This window comes from Chamaea fasciata, unplaced genomic scaffold, assembly GCF_029207755.1.
Source record: "Chamaea fasciata isolate MVZ Bird 193981 ecotype frontalis unplaced genomic scaffold, bChaFas1.0.hap1 SCAF_17, whole genome shotgun sequence".
Classification (NCBI taxonomy): Eukaryota; Metazoa; Chordata; class Aves; order Passeriformes; family Sylviidae; genus Chamaea; species Chamaea fasciata.
In genome coordinates, this window is record NW_027094102.1 from 347946 (window position 1) to 363023 (window position 15078).

Consider the following 15078-nt stretch of genomic DNA (forward strand, 5'->3'; position numbering starts at 1 on the left):
CCTCAACCGAAGAGCCGAGCCCACGGCAGCCAACAATAAGCTGCATCGTTGGCTTCCCATTCTGTTTGGGAGCAAAGCCGGCCATGCGTGGTTTTCGGTACCTTTGCAGTGAGATTGAAGCAACCCTTTGGTTCCACAATTTTCTCCAGGACAAAGGACTTGATTCCTGCACTGCTAACATATTCGTACACCACCCCGTGCTCCAGGTGGGTGTTATCCACAGTCAGGGTGATGAGAGGGGTTTCTTCACCAACGACCAGTGGAGGCGTAACAGTCTGTGGTGTCTGGGCTGGAAGCAAAGCTAGTCATTAGAGGTGTTTGGCAGCACATGTGAACACAGACCTGCCCAGGCAAGAGAAACCTGCTGAGAAGTATTGATTGCAGACACAACCTTTGGCTCAAGGAGTGTCTCAGACTATGTGCTGGTGGAGACTGAGAGAATATTCTTAGGAGGACAACTGCTGTTGGCCGTTAATGGAGACAGCGACAGAGTTTTAGATAATCCACATGCTCCAGCTCCCATTCTGATGTTCCTCCATGCCAGTGTGCACACATCCATGCTCAGGACACTACTCCCAGTTCTGTTCAATGACCCCAGCAGAAGCTTCCCTTCCGGGAAGGGATGCTAACCTGAGTCCTGTTGTCTGCACTAACCCTCTGGCAGACTGACACGGGAGGGCAGGGACGTGGTGAGGAGATAACAATTTTACACAGAGCAATTCTAGAGACCAGATTCAAGCTCCACTCAGACTGAGCTTTGCCAGGGAGTTGCTCACACACATCTAGCAGGGCTGTGCTCAGCTGCTCCAGGGTGGAGCTGCGCCGTGTGCCCGCGAGGTGACAGCACCACCAGACCGTACAGGGGATCTGCACACACGAGCACCTGCTCCTGGAGGAGCTGCCAATGGCGTTCGGACTCCGGGCTCAGTCCTTCGGATTCAGTTTTGCTTTAGTAGTCTCCCTTAACATCTGCTTTTCCTAATATGCCCTCAATATGAAAGAAGAACTGGTTTTTGAGCTGTGCTTTCAAAAGTTAGAGGAAATACACCCACACCTTCTCCTGACACAGTGGTTACATGCCTTGAAAACTTGCTCCAGATCAAAGTAATTTAACATGCTAATCTTTAATCAAAAGTAACAGAAACATGGTTTGCAGGGCCTACAAAGGACTCCAAAAATGCTGAGTCTCTTCATTCCCATAACCGACTGTCTTGTAAAGAACAGAGAGAGTCAGAGGTGCATGGTTTGTGTGTGTATCTCAATCCTTTGTCCCCCCTGCAGAATAAACTGCAGCAAAGAAATGTTTTCTCTGGCAGACCTCATTCAATTACAAAGCTTTCCTAAGACAAGAGGCATACAATAATAATTACACTTTATATTTCTAGTATGGTTTTCCTTCTGAAAGCCCCTGAAATCCCCAGGTTCTCCTCCCCCATGAGGATCTTTACCTGATTCCTGTTGGCTGCTCTGAAGAGGTTCCAATTCTGCACGTCCTTCTAGAGCAGAGTTGTCTTTGCCGGAGCCTGGGGGACTGCCATTCAAACACGCAGGGGATGCTGCTTGCTGAACTCTGTCCTCTTCAGCATCTTCGTGTGTTCTGTACACCCACTGGTACAACCCCTTTCAAGAGATAAAGGCTTCAGCCAAATGCCCACTCTACAAATATTTGGACTACAACGGTGAACCTAGCCATCAGTTCTGTATCTTCTAAGAAGGCTCAAATATCAACGTTCCCCCAGCCTTTCTCTGAACTTCAGAGAACATGAAATTTAGATCACTAGCTGGGTAAACTTCTGTGGTTAGTAGTAGTTAATAATTTTCAGTACTGTAGGCATGAAATGGCTTTCATACTATTTTTAGGTGTTTTGCAGCTACGGGCAAATGGAATCAGGTCGCCTCAGTGATAGCAGGGCCCTGGCATAGAGGGAAATGAGTCAAAACAAACGTGCAGATGTTTTTTTTCTGAATAGTTAGGAAGCACAAAAGCAGAGGGAAAGGAGAGGGCAGAAGAAGGGCGGGAATAATGTACTTCCTTGGAGGCTGTGTGTTCGTACCAGTGCCTCCTGCTGCCTGGTCCTGTAGGCTGTGAAGTGCTCCAGAACTTCCTTGTAATTTCCATGTGTTGCATTATTCCCATTAACTTTCAAAATACACTGGCCTGGATGAAGGCCTACAGCTGCAGCCTCAGAACCTGCAAACAACCAGGAGAGAAGTAAGACAGAAATGCCATCTGCCCACAGATGAGAATTCTGGAAAGTTTGCAAAAGCTTTCTGGTTAGAAAAAGTAAGAAGAGATGGATCAGTCCTGTCATGCCTTTGTTAACCAAGCCTTTGCTACTATTCAGAGAGCTTTGTTGTGTAAGGATAACATGTGTCTATCCATTGCTGGGAAAACCAGCAATCTCCTGGACCGAAATGCATTCGTGCTAGAAATTGACATTTCTGTGGGAAATTGTTTGGGATTCTTATACGGTTCTCTTTTAGCCTTATGGTGACGTTAGCTGCACTAAGTAAGTCTTGCTTAAGTACACACTGTTGTATTTGTTCCAGCCTCTTGCACCTGGAAGACAGAACACTTGCCTGTTGCACAATTTGCCACAGAAAAAGCTGTGATGTCAAACGTAATTTGTCTTTTCCAGGCAAAATCCCGAAAAAGGACAATCTTCCTAGCTGCGACTTTCAGCTTGCACTCCAAACTGTGAAAAAATGGTTCGAGGTGCTGCTGTACGAGGGTGCAATAAATGTGTGTCCCCTCCCCGGGAAGTCCAGCGTGGGTGCTGCCTAAGCTGACTGCACTCGGCTGGAGACACACGCTTATTCTGAAGGAAGGAAGTGGTATATGTCTAAAAGGTCGTATTTTCTGCATCTGCTGAACATAAAGGTTAACGCTGTGCTTTGCTTGTAACTCAGTTACCACGTCAGGTACAGATGTAGTAAACACCTCTGTCAAATTGTGTTTTCTCCTTTTAAAAAGATCAAGGAGAGCAGTCTGCCTCTGTGTTATACTGGTAATTTGTAGCAATATATGCCTGTGTAAAGGGAGAAGTAGTCTCCAAGTCTTATGAAGATGTCCAGGTGGTGTTATGACTTGTCTACCAACCTGCTGCTCCCACAGCACCTTCAGACGCCAGTGACCCAAACTGTGGGTGACGACAGGCAAACATTGAGGAAACAACAGACAGCAGTACCCCTCGATTTCTCAACCATTCAGCTTTAGGGTTTTCCCCTGTGGCTGTTAAGCTTTACCTTAGTAGTCTCAGAAGAAACAGGGGCAGTGATAATGCCTTCGAAAGAGTCCGTGGTACTGTGCATTGCAGCATTCAAGTTTCTTCCACTGCGGAATTAAATTATTCCTTGTGTTGTGTTGGTGGAAATAGAGGCCCCAGACTCAGTTCATGGGAACGACACTGCTTGTCTTAGAATCTACTTAGATGATAAGCAGCTTGAGGCAGGAAATGTCACACTGTTCTATGGTTCTGTGACTGGGATTCTCGTCCGTCACAGGTTCCTGTCACTGTGGTCACTACATTTGTCAGAACTTGTATAGAACAGGCTGGACAACGGAACCTGGATCTGTCTTTATTGAAATTATATTCATTTACATACCCACACTTTATATACACATCTATCTATTCAGCTGTGCTCCCAACTTAACTGTACCACAGAGTTTCTACTCACCTCTTCCTACTGCGTGAACATAGGGTGGTGCTGCTCCCCGGATCTGAAAGCCAAGTGCTCCAGGACAATCGGGGATTTTAATAATCCTGCAGATAAATCAAGGAGAAGAGAAAACGGTTTCAAATTAGGCTGCCAGAGTTCTGGGCAGTTCTGAACAGCATCTTTCCTTGGCATTCACAACTGGGTTTGGATGAAAGAAAGCACCCACAGTGTTAACAAATAAATAACAAATAAACAGACCTGAAGTGTATATGGAAATATACTCCATCTTCAATCTCCAAGGCAGATGGGAGACTCAATTTGCTAATTAAAATTTGGCACTTCTTAATTTATTACATCTTTAGGTGAACAGCACTTGACAGAAACTTTCTAAGGCATTTATATTCACTTCCATTTCTACACAAACTTCAGTGCAGTTATGCTGACCTATACCAGCAGAGGATTTTTTTCCATCAAAAGATTTAAAAAATCAAAACAGACTGGACAAGACATTCTGCACTAGAATTCAGCAACAAACGTCCAGTGAGATGTTCAGTTCTATGGCAGATTAAATCACAGACGTTCCGTTCTGGGATTACAGAATCTAACAATACACACGACACTAACAGGGCCAACTCTCATTATAAGAAACAATAACAGACTGAGAAAATGTAAGAGCTGATATTGTTAGACTCATCCAAAAATAAGCCAAGCTTTAATGGGTGGAAATAGTTTTCCCCATGCCCACAGTATTGTGAGAAGCTTCACACCTGAGAAAGAATGACAGTCCTTGCGATCCAGTTTTGTTTGTGCACAAGGAAACCAAAAGTCATCCGCAGTATAAAGAGAACACATGCCAACCTCTCCCAAGAGCCCCAGGGTCATCACTGAAAACAAGCTGTGACTCTTGCACCTCTCATTTCTGTCGTGTTTTCCTACTGAGCGGCCTCTGCACTGCAAAGTGTTCACACAGGTTTCACTACAGCTGCGGTTAGGAACTGACATTTCTCAATAATCTTCTCTCGGCCCGTCTCGGCACTTACTCTTTTGACTTGGTGGCTACCAGGAGCCGGAGTGGCCTTCGTGAGCAGAAGGACTGGGATAAGATGGTTTCCACTTCAGCAAACGGGCGGAGGAACACCAGGTCCTCATTGATGGAATAGATTTTCCTTCCTGCTTGCAGGCCAGCCATCTGCCAAGGGAACAAACACCACGGAGCCCTTTGGACCACTGCAGCTTTCAGCAGCTCTGAAAGCTCAGGCTTCAAGGTTCAATCATTCCCTACTTATGGACATTTCTAAGATAACTTTCACATGGAATAACACGCTGTAAGTAGTGTTGGTTCCTCGAGTCATTTGTCACTCCCCCTTAAAGGTTTTCTGCATTTACAGAAAACAAAGAGGTTTCACCAGTAGCCTTAGAAACATGCCACTCTGTAGATGAATCCTAGTACTTCTCTGCTACAAATTTTAAAGGGACTATTAAAAAGGGAGACTGTAAACAACAAGGGGTGGGGGGACACAACGGAAAACTGTGGGCCCATAACAGCCTGGCTGTGACACCCCATGAGACACAGGCGTGTGACTTCCCACAGCCTGGGCACAGGAGCTGGGGACAGTTTTCAGCCATCAGCCTTGCCAAACCAACCTATACCCAGTCAGGTCAGTAAATGCAACCAGGTCTGAAGTGGTGACAAAAACTGTCTCTGCTTTAAGTGAAGGACTAGCTTGTCATTAGCCTAAAAAGCTGTAAAATTTTGATTTTAATCCCAGCTTTAGTTATTTGGCAATGGTCAGATCCAATGACAAGAGATCCCCTACTCTGCCCTCTGGAAAATAGCCTCAAACATATCCCTCGATGATCTCGACCAGGTAAAATGTAACATAAGAACATTAGGACTAGGTTTTAGGTATCAAGGAACCATTAAAAAACTATTAAACCTTCCAGATTAGAACCACTTTGTATAACTTCAGGGTTCAGCAGTTGGGTTTCCTTCTAAATGTGGCAAACCCTTTTCTATTCTGCCCGGAAACCACTGACAAGTTTCTTGAGTTGAACAAGGAGGACCACAGAGCACTACTCTCACACACACCCTGGCTCAGGGAGATGCAGATTTAGTTCTTTGCTGGACCAGTATTATTAGATCAAGTTCAAAAGATGGGCTGATGGTCAAAGGTTATCTTGAAAGATCAAGAAAAAGGTTCTTTAGAAAATGGTCCTCAACCACAACAGATTTGCAGGCTATTCCCCAAGCTTCCAGCCAAAAAACGGGCAGAGGATTGTCTAGCTGGCAATGGTCCACAGCACCGGTTTAGATTGGGAACATTTTTGGCCAACCTGTGTTGATTTTGAGCACTAGACAAAGCATAGGATTGGTTTCTTGGGTGAGCATAAACCAAATGAGAATCAGGAATAGTGAAATAATTTCATTCTAACACTGAACTTCAGTTCAAAATTCCTTTCCATGTGACATTATTAACTTGCTAAAACCACTCTGTCCACTCCAGCTATTTGCATCAAGCAAGTTGTCCCAGAGTTATTTGTAGCCCAAAGGAGTAACCCACCAATTGTAACGTGGACATTCAAACATTCTGTAAAAGTCCTGTTGCCCAGGACTTTTAATTCGAAGCTCTGTCCTGTGTGCTGCCACAATTTACTGTAAACCCTTGACAAGTCATTTGGTCCTCTCTTATCTTCATCAGTTTATCTGTGCCTTGTTTTGGTAAATGGAATGTCACACTGTGTTACCCGCATAAGGATTCGGTAGGACTAAATGGGTGATTAAGAAATACTCAGCTCCTGTGACATTTGAGCCGTCTATGTGCTTCAGAGAAACAAAGCAAATATATTCTGTAGACCTCCTAAAAAATACCACGGAGAGAAATGACTGCATGCTTTTCAAGGGAAAAACACATTTCTAAGAATACAGCTTTCACTCAAATAAACCTGTTTCCCATTGAACATCTTTGCTATCCCAAAAGAGTGTTACTTTCCCTCTGTCCTTAAATTAAAGTTAATTAAGGTTAACTAATAAAGTTGCTAAGGAACCTGAGGTAAGCTACCATCACACAGATACTGCTCTCATCCTATCACTTACCAATAGTATTCAAGCCCCCCAGTAGTGCCAAAACACTTATCAATTTACAGAAACAGCTCATTACCAGGAATTGTAGAAGACAGCCATCTTCTATTAGCTGCCTTTAAAGGAAACAGATTTTAAAAGGATGGTTTTTAACTTTCCTAAGTATTGAAACATTCTTAGATTGCAAAATATGAATGTGAGGTCCTACCTCAGCAGAAGACTCTCGTCGAACTGACTTCACCACAATTGCTTTGTTCTTTTCCTCTATGTCAAATCCATAGTCATCCTCTTCTGGTAAAATCTTAAACACAGCACAATATTTACACATATTTACGCTTCATAAATATGGAGGTCACAGAAAAGGTGAAGACTGGAGATGAGAAATTAGACTTTTCATTGCAAGCCACAACTGATCTGGACTTCCGTCTTTTGACGCAAAGGGACTGCCAGATGATTTGGTCTGATTGCCTACAGAACATGAGCTGTACAATTTCATCTTAGTAATTTCGGCATTGAGCCCTTAGTATATACTACAGCAGATTTCCCAGAGTTACTCAGGTATGATCTGCAGTCTTTGAGAAGTGAAGAATCTATTCCCACCCTTGAGAGTTTGTTCCAATGGTTAATCAGCTCTTCTTTTGGAAACTGCATTTGCTTTCCTCCTAGCCCTTTATCCTTCAATAGATCTTTCACTTCCAGATAACGGAATTCATCATTGTTCAGTATTTTCCACTGGCGGATATACTCCAGATTGAGTGTAGTCATCTGTCAGTTTTGAGAATGCATCCCACCGACCTGATAATGAACGGTCTGAGTGCTCCCCAGCGATCAGAATCTAAGCCACCCCAAATAATCTTTAAAGGTATGTTTTGCAACATTAGCGAAACAGGTTAAATAAGTACAGTATGACTCCAAGTTCCTCCTGCTTTGCGAGCTTTGAAATTGAGCACTGAACTCAAACTGCTCCTTCTGAACCGTCAAAGATTTAAGGCCTAAATTATGCAATTCATTATGCAATGAAGAAAAACTTAGCTACACGTGCAATTGCCAATTTTAGTTCTGCTCTCTCATTTTTCTCCTCTACTATAAAACAATACCATTTTAGCAGAAACATCAAGGTTAACATTAACAGATTTCTTACCAGAAGGTTCTTTCCCAGGATGTTTTCCACGAGTTTGAAGTCATTACGTAATTGTTTGCTCTTGGAACTGGTGCCCTCCATCTCCTCATCAGCATAGAAGCGGAAATATAAGGATTCATCCTTGAATTCACTTTTCTCCAGGACTGGAAATTATACACATGAAATACATACATGCATTTACAGGGAGGAAAAAAGAGAGAAACACAGAAGAAAGTTAAAGGAAATCCCAAATATTTCACCAATCTTTACAGAACACAGACCAGATGCATCTCTATCAGTCAGTTCCTCAGCTCTGTATTTTTAAGCTAATTCTGTATTTAGGAAAATAATTTTTTTCACAGTGCATGTTTCATTTGACAAACTATGCTGACTCTTAGGACTTGTATGTTCTATTTCATACTGATCCAGGTGTGATTCGTTTTCTTCCCTCGTTTGAGGATGGGTGATGTCTAACTTGGCAATTTGGCACTCAGATTTGGATGTCTCAGCACAGAGGATTGTGTCTGTTATCCAAGAGGGATAAACTAGGCAATTTTACTTAACATCTGATTTTTTTGTGCTATTTCAGGAGAGTACTTGTCTTGTGCATTGCTCAGATGGCTCTGGGAGAGATGCAGTGAAGAAACGTGCCCCTCCTAGCTTGCCCGGTGCCCTCAGTGCTTCCCTTAACCACCAGCAAGTGGCTTCCCTTGGGGAGGCCCCAGGCTGCGCCACGCGGCGGCCCAGGACTGTGCTGCGGGATAACCTGCAGGAATGTGTTCGCAGCATGTACGGCACAGCCCAGGAAGGCTCGTGTGGCTGGAGCACGAGCTCGTTTCACTGCCGCGGGGAAGCAAAGTTGCTGCGTTACCATGATGCATGAAGCCATTATTGCAGAGTCCCACACCCAGGGCGACAGCTTCCTCCCGGGTTTGACAGTCTCCCTGGAAACAGGAGAACAGTGTTACACCTCAGACCTTTTTCTGAGCTAAATTATTCCCCCTCCCCGCCGCATAGCTTGTGGCTCTGAAACTAGCAGGATGACTGTGTGGGGAACAAGGGCAAGCCATGAAACAGGCATCCCCTTGCCCAAACACTGTTTGTTCCTCCAGACAGCATCTGTCCCTCCTACAGGAACCAGGGGAACAAGCGCCAGCACTGGGGAAAGATACCACATTACCTCAAGGTAAAGGCTTTTTATTGAAATCAGAGTGTTGGACTTCAGGACCCATTGGTCACAGACAATAAAACTCCTTCTTTGAAGCCGAGAGATCCCATCCGTATTCAGCTAAGTGTGTGAACTCCGCAGGTTAACACTACAGGGGCAGTTTGCTTACACAGCAGGTTACAAAGGCTTCAGTCTCTCGCTACCTGAAGCCTTGAGCATAGTCCTTCAAAACAGGTACTGAAGGTGACTTGCGAATTTGCAAGATAGTTAGCACTGGTGCCTGGGTGCGAGGTGAGCACAGGGGAGCCGGGGGGCTGCCGTCTCAGGGAGAGCAGCTGCTCCCCTCGTTCCAGCAGCGGGGGCGACAGAAGCAACCTCAGCGTGCTCCTTTCAGTCCTATTGAACGAGAAGCTGCACCCTACACAAGTGTCTCATCCTTCCTCCCCTCCATCTCAAGAGCTGGATACCTGAAAGCTCTCCCGGCAGCTGCAGGGTAGTGTACTGACCTAGTTTTAAGCAACCAAGCACCCTCTGATCTTGTCAGCAAAACACCAGTCCTACTTCAAATCCTGCTAAGGAGAGCTGTAGTTATTTGCCAAGCAAATGCTGGCAAAGCCCATCGCTCTGGTGTGTCAGCACTGTTTCAATATAGGATAAAACAGGATCCGCTTTGGCCAATCCACAGCATAGATTTTATTAAAGAGGCTGAGAGCAGAAAAGGCACAACTTTTACAAATTAAGAACTAAACGCTGTTGTCTTGGTAGAAAAGGGATCAAAGCAGTTCTGAAAGAATTGCATGACTGTGTAATCACACAAGGAAAGCCAAGAAAATAGCTTTAAGAAACCAGAAGTTTAACTTTTACTATAAACTAATTTCAAGTCTTCACAAATCTTTCATTTTCAACATCCTGTCGTAAGACAATGCTCAACACTCACGTTGTGTTATTTTATGGGATAAATGGGTAATTTATTTACAGAGACTGGAATTTAAAATTCCAATTTATTATTTCAGTTGTAAATAAACTGGAGGAGAAATGCCTCCTGACGTTACCATCTTAAACCTTTACCAGGCTGTGTTTGTTCTAGGCAACCAGATCTTTGCATGGGAAGGGTCTAACCCAGACTTGGCTACTCCTGATGGCGTTAACGTTACTTTGGCCTCAAAACACTCCTCTAGCAAAATGCACTCTCTAGAAAATATAGATTTAATTCTTTCAGCTCAATAAGTACTTCTAAATGCTATGTAGGAATTGGTCCAAATACAATGAAGGCAGTAATGAAAATCTTCAGGAACAGAGCAGTTTACAATCAGCAATCTGACAAAATGTGTCTCATCCTTTTCATACAGAAAGTGGATGTGGAAGTAGACACACTAGTTCTGATGTGACAACTTAGGTTTCTTCCATACAATCTCTCTATTTGAGTCATCAGAATTACAGAAACAGTTTACAGTCAGTACCCCAGTGAAGCAGCGTGTCCAGAGCATGTTACCATTACTCTCATCACTGCTGCCACCATTACAATTGTTGTTATTGCTGTCCAGTTTTGGTAACGACGTGCTGATAAAGCCCCAGTCACGGTGGCTGGTTGCTCTGGGACGTGTAAACCCAGCAACTAAGATGGTCTCAGACCAAGACTGTTTACAGCTCCCTTGGAGGAGGAAGGAAAGCAGACGCACACAGGAAAGAACAGCAACCAAACCACTTTAAAATTTTCCATTGATACATTGGAAAAGGAAAGTTTTAGGATTATGAAGTGTCCCTTAGCAAGGAGAGTACCTTAAACTTCTCTTACCTGTGCAATCAGCCAGTCCACTAGCTTACTTGCAGGGATTACTGATTTGTACGTCTTTAGGTGGTAGTCACGGTCTCTAATTAAGAAAGAGAATTCAGGGAAAATCAGGACAAAAAGGAATGCATTTCTCTTACACTCTAAACCTATATATCCTATTGTGACCTCCTACTAATAAGCAGCCATCTTTTCTGTCTAGAAAGTTTTAAACTTTTCCAGCAATTTGAATTAGGAAGATAGTTCAGATCAACACAAAGCAGTGTTATTTTAAATTTCTCTGGATGTTGTTTCGAGCCATCTTCAGGGAGCTCACATTCCAGCCAGAGGCAACCAGAAGATTCTTTTCACAGATGTCCTAAGCTGCTGCTGTAACTCAGGTTAGAATACTGCCACCAGCAGTTCCACTAAAAGTCACATTCTTCGGGCAGGAAATCATCCAAAATCCATCTTTTGCCTCAGTACCAGGGCCATCTATAAGCTCCAGTAATTCTTCTCTAGTGTTTACCCATTAATGTATTCATAGACAGGGACTCTAGACATTCCCTCTGTGCCTCCTTTTTGTGAGGCTCGTGGAATTAGGCAGCTTTTATTTTGTCAAGAGAGATTCTCCACACTTGTTCAGATTTTGCTGCCTCTAGTAAAACATCGCGTAGTAGCCAGACACAAATAGAATATGCAGTATCCTTTTATGGAATCAGACAATTTCAGTCATTGTAAATAAGAAGGGTTGTGTTTAGTTCTTGGAACACAACTGGCAGCAGCTCACAGCCAGCCCTCGCAGAGAGCAGCACTGTCCTGCAAGAAGGAAAAGGAACCCTGTTGTAACTTGATGCTTTTTGCGGTTTTCTTCCATTTCTCTTGTCAAAGCCATGGAGATAATTGATGGGTTTAGCCTTTTGTGAAATATTTCTGAAGAATTTTGATACAGACACCAGGGGACGATGCGGCTCCAACACCTTTTACCTCCAAGGTCACTGGATTTAATCCAGTTCGGAAGAGCATAAAAGCCATTTTAAGGCTGTTCACTGGCACATGTGAAATGAGTTTCATGGTCCTGATCCAGTTCCTAGCTCCACATCACAAAAGCCATTACCACAATTAATTTGCATTAACTGGCTCCCTCTCATTGAGAGCCTCAGTAGAGAGGCCGAATGCTGAATGGTCTGTGTAGAATCCATTCCTCTCTCACCCCTGGGGGTGGTCCTTGCCCTGGCATGACTGTGGAAGGAAGCACAGCCAGCAGGGCTGTTTTACAGCCTGGATGGATCCTGGTACTGCCTTTTTCCTAAAAACTGAATATCCAAACACTGTCTAAAACCCATCCTACCCAGCCCTGTTCCTTTTACTGATCATCTGCTGATGCAAATATGTTGTGACTGACTGTTCAGATTACAGCTTCAGCTTTAATTCTGCTGCAGACCGGCTTTTGTTTGTTTAGGGTGCTCTGAACGACAGGATCCAAGCACCACACTGGAATCTCTTCACATCACTTCAGCATCGATATATATTTTCTATAACCCAAGTAATACAGCAACTACAGTCCCCAGCACATGATGTGCCCTGAACCAGAGTCCCTGTGGCCATCCCCAGCTGCACACCGTCCCTGAATCCGCAGCTCCAACATCTCCAGCAGCAGCGCTGCAGCTACAGATCTCAGCTGAGGAGATGCAAGGGCAGTCCACGAGCCAAGAAATTCAGAAAATCACTGCTTAAAGTAAGAACCAAGAAAGATTTCAATAGTAACACCATCCTTTTAACAAAGTCAGATAATAAATGCAAGGGGATCACAAGGGGAACTTACTTTACCACTGGAGTGTACAGGCAGTGCAGTCGGCAGTACAGCCTCACGCCCTGAAGAATGGAAGATGCAGAGTGAGCAGCTTTTTCCTTGCCAAAGAAACACTGACGAGCTAATGCTGACAGAACCTGGACACTGGTGTCTCTACTCAGCTGGAATTTTGTACTGATTAATATTGATGTTCAAAACAGTTTCTCTAGCCTCTCTGTCAAACATTCTTCCTTCTTTCCTGGCTTCCAATAGCCAGAAATCTGTTTTTACCTCTATCCACCTCTATTGCAACACTTTCTCAATAATCCTTCCTCACAATCAACCCACTAACCAATGTCCCTAAGAAAAAAGAATCAAATTTCTTAAAAGGTATGTGGACAAATATGGATGAACAGAACTCATCTGACAGACAATTTTTAGGAACAGTTTAGGCCAGCGTCCCCCACAACAGGCCAAGGCATCCGGGGGAGAGCAAACTTCTCGAGGCACATCACAAAGTTCCAAGCAAGAAAGACAATACAGACCTTGGACACGATGTCTTCCAATTCACTTCTTGGCTTGTACGTTCCATCATCATAGCGAAATCTGTACATCACCTGTTCGTTCTTAAACTGGTGCTTATCTGAAACTAAAACATCACCATGATAATTAAAACTGCCTTTTGTCCTCGCCATGTCATTTATGGGCCAGTTGGGAAAAACTGAATTTTTTAAAGTTTACATCCGATTCAGTTTACGTAAGGCGTTGGAAACAGTCCTAGTGAAGGGAATTGGGAACATCTGACCTCTCTCGGTGAGTTTTGAACAAAGTGTGGCAAATTCCCACAATAATTATCACAGCACTTACAGCCATTTTTGCAGTTGCCCAGAACTCTGCAACTCCAAAAGCAGAAGCATGCTGGTGGCAGAAATTACAGCTGTCAGAAGTAATCTTCTGTCATGGTTCTTACAGTTACCAGTGAGCTCCTTCTAAAACCTAGACTGGTTTTTTTTCACCCAGAAAAGCCATTCCACAGCGTTGCAGTTAAAATCTTACTGGGTAATGCTATCTGCTGATGCGCTTTACAGGTGAGGACACAAGTGACGTTTCAGTGTGATCGGCTTCGCTGAGTTTTCCACCCTCCCTTCCAGGGCACGACTGAAATCTGATCCCTTTTTGTGGCATGGCACACTCACCATGATGAATGATTCCATTTTCCAGTAGTGCCTGTCCCAGGTTGACCCCTTCCTCCGGTTTGCTTATCTCCCCAATCTCAGTGAGCCAGGACACGAACTCGCTGCCGAGGGGAGCAGAACACACAGTCAGCTCTGAGGGCAGCAGGCACCGGCCTCTGCCACCATCAGCCCGCCCCAGGAGACTGTCCCTGGAGCAAGGGTGGAAACTGCTGTCAGCAGTGGCACCTCCACGCTGTGGACTAATTCCCTGCATCCCTGGAGGAAACGCTCTGCGGAACGTTTAGGCTCTTCCCATCATCGCCCTTAGCTCACAGGCAGTGTGCACACAAAAGGAAAGATGACCTGGCTGCATCCAAATCCTTATCTTATGGAGCAATCCAGACACCCATGGGGGAAAAGATGAGCCAGCAAGATTAACTGAGGACCTTAAATCAAGTTCAACAGTAGGGTATCCTCCTTCCCAGCTACTTCTTGCCAAGTTACCTATCCAAGTAGTGGCCGTGATCTGACTTAATTACACACGCTCATCTTCCTTCCTGGGCCTGATTTCTGCCCCCAGCCCCACGGTGTAATCGGATTGGCTTTAATGGAATCACAGCAGGACTTAGAACAGAAGAGTCAACCTACTGAATTCAAGCACGGAGCAGTAAGAGATGGCACGAGTCCCACCGACAGGTTAGGTTAAGGTCGTTTTCTGGAGGTGGTGCCTGGCAGATGGCATACATCATGCTTCTAATTTATGCACAGAAGATGCAAGTCTCATCTGCTGCTCATGCAGCGTGAAACAAAACCTCTCTGTTGAGGGGCAGAGCTGCACGTATTGGCGGAATAACAGCCAAAAATTACAGATATGTAGGACACTACTCATTAGAAACAGGAAGTACAAAAAGTGGCCACAGCAAGCCTGATGAATCCAGCTCTGTCAGAGCCCCAAGGGACTGAGCTCTTTGCCAGGTTAATTAGCAATTATGCTAGAAATGCGTTACAGTCATGGAGAGGAACAAAAGGAATATAGGAAAGTAGAGCAACTTATGGGAAATGTGAGTTCAGTGAAACACTTGGGCGCTTGCCAACATGCAGAAGGTTGCTGCTTAACAAATTCTTGTCTCCCTGTCTCCACCTGTGGGCTTTAACTGAAGTATTTTTATTCTCTTTGCATTTATCAGCACCGACTGATGGAAGCTGTAGGAATTATTTGCATTTTGCCTTTAGAATAACAGAACAACTTCAGGACTGAAGAACTTTGGTTTGCTGGGGGGCTACTGTGTAGCTGTCATAGCGCAGAAAAAGCTGCA

General features: G+C 44.3%; 1 protein-coding gene across 3 annotated transcripts in view; it reads right to left on the bottom strand.

Annotated features, from left to right (window-relative positions):
* PREX1 (phosphatidylinositol-3,4,5-trisphosphate dependent Rac exchange factor 1) overlaps positions 1-15078 on the bottom strand; it is a 103764-nt gene that overhangs the window by 19338 nt on the left and 69348 nt on the right. For all 3 annotated transcript variants that reach the window (XM_066199288.1, XM_066199287.1, XM_066199286.1), the window contains exons 11-22: positions 13784-13884; positions 13133-13236; positions 12621-12670; positions 10823-10898; positions 8731-8803; positions 7881-8023; positions 6948-7040; positions 4701-4849; positions 3679-3764; positions 2055-2191; positions 1449-1620; positions 102-289 (exon numbers count right to left, since the gene is read on the bottom strand). In XM_066199288.1, the coding sequence (XP_066055385.1) occupies positions 102-289; positions 1449-1620; positions 2055-2191; positions 3679-3764; positions 4701-4849; positions 6948-7040; positions 7881-8023; positions 8731-8803; positions 10823-10898; positions 12621-12670; positions 13133-13236; positions 13784-13884 (1372 nt within the window). The remainder of the gene's footprint in view (positions 1-101; positions 290-1448; positions 1621-2054; positions 2192-3678; positions 3765-4700; positions 4850-6947; positions 7041-7880; positions 8024-8730; positions 8804-10822; positions 10899-12620; positions 12671-13132; positions 13237-13783; positions 13885-15078) is intronic.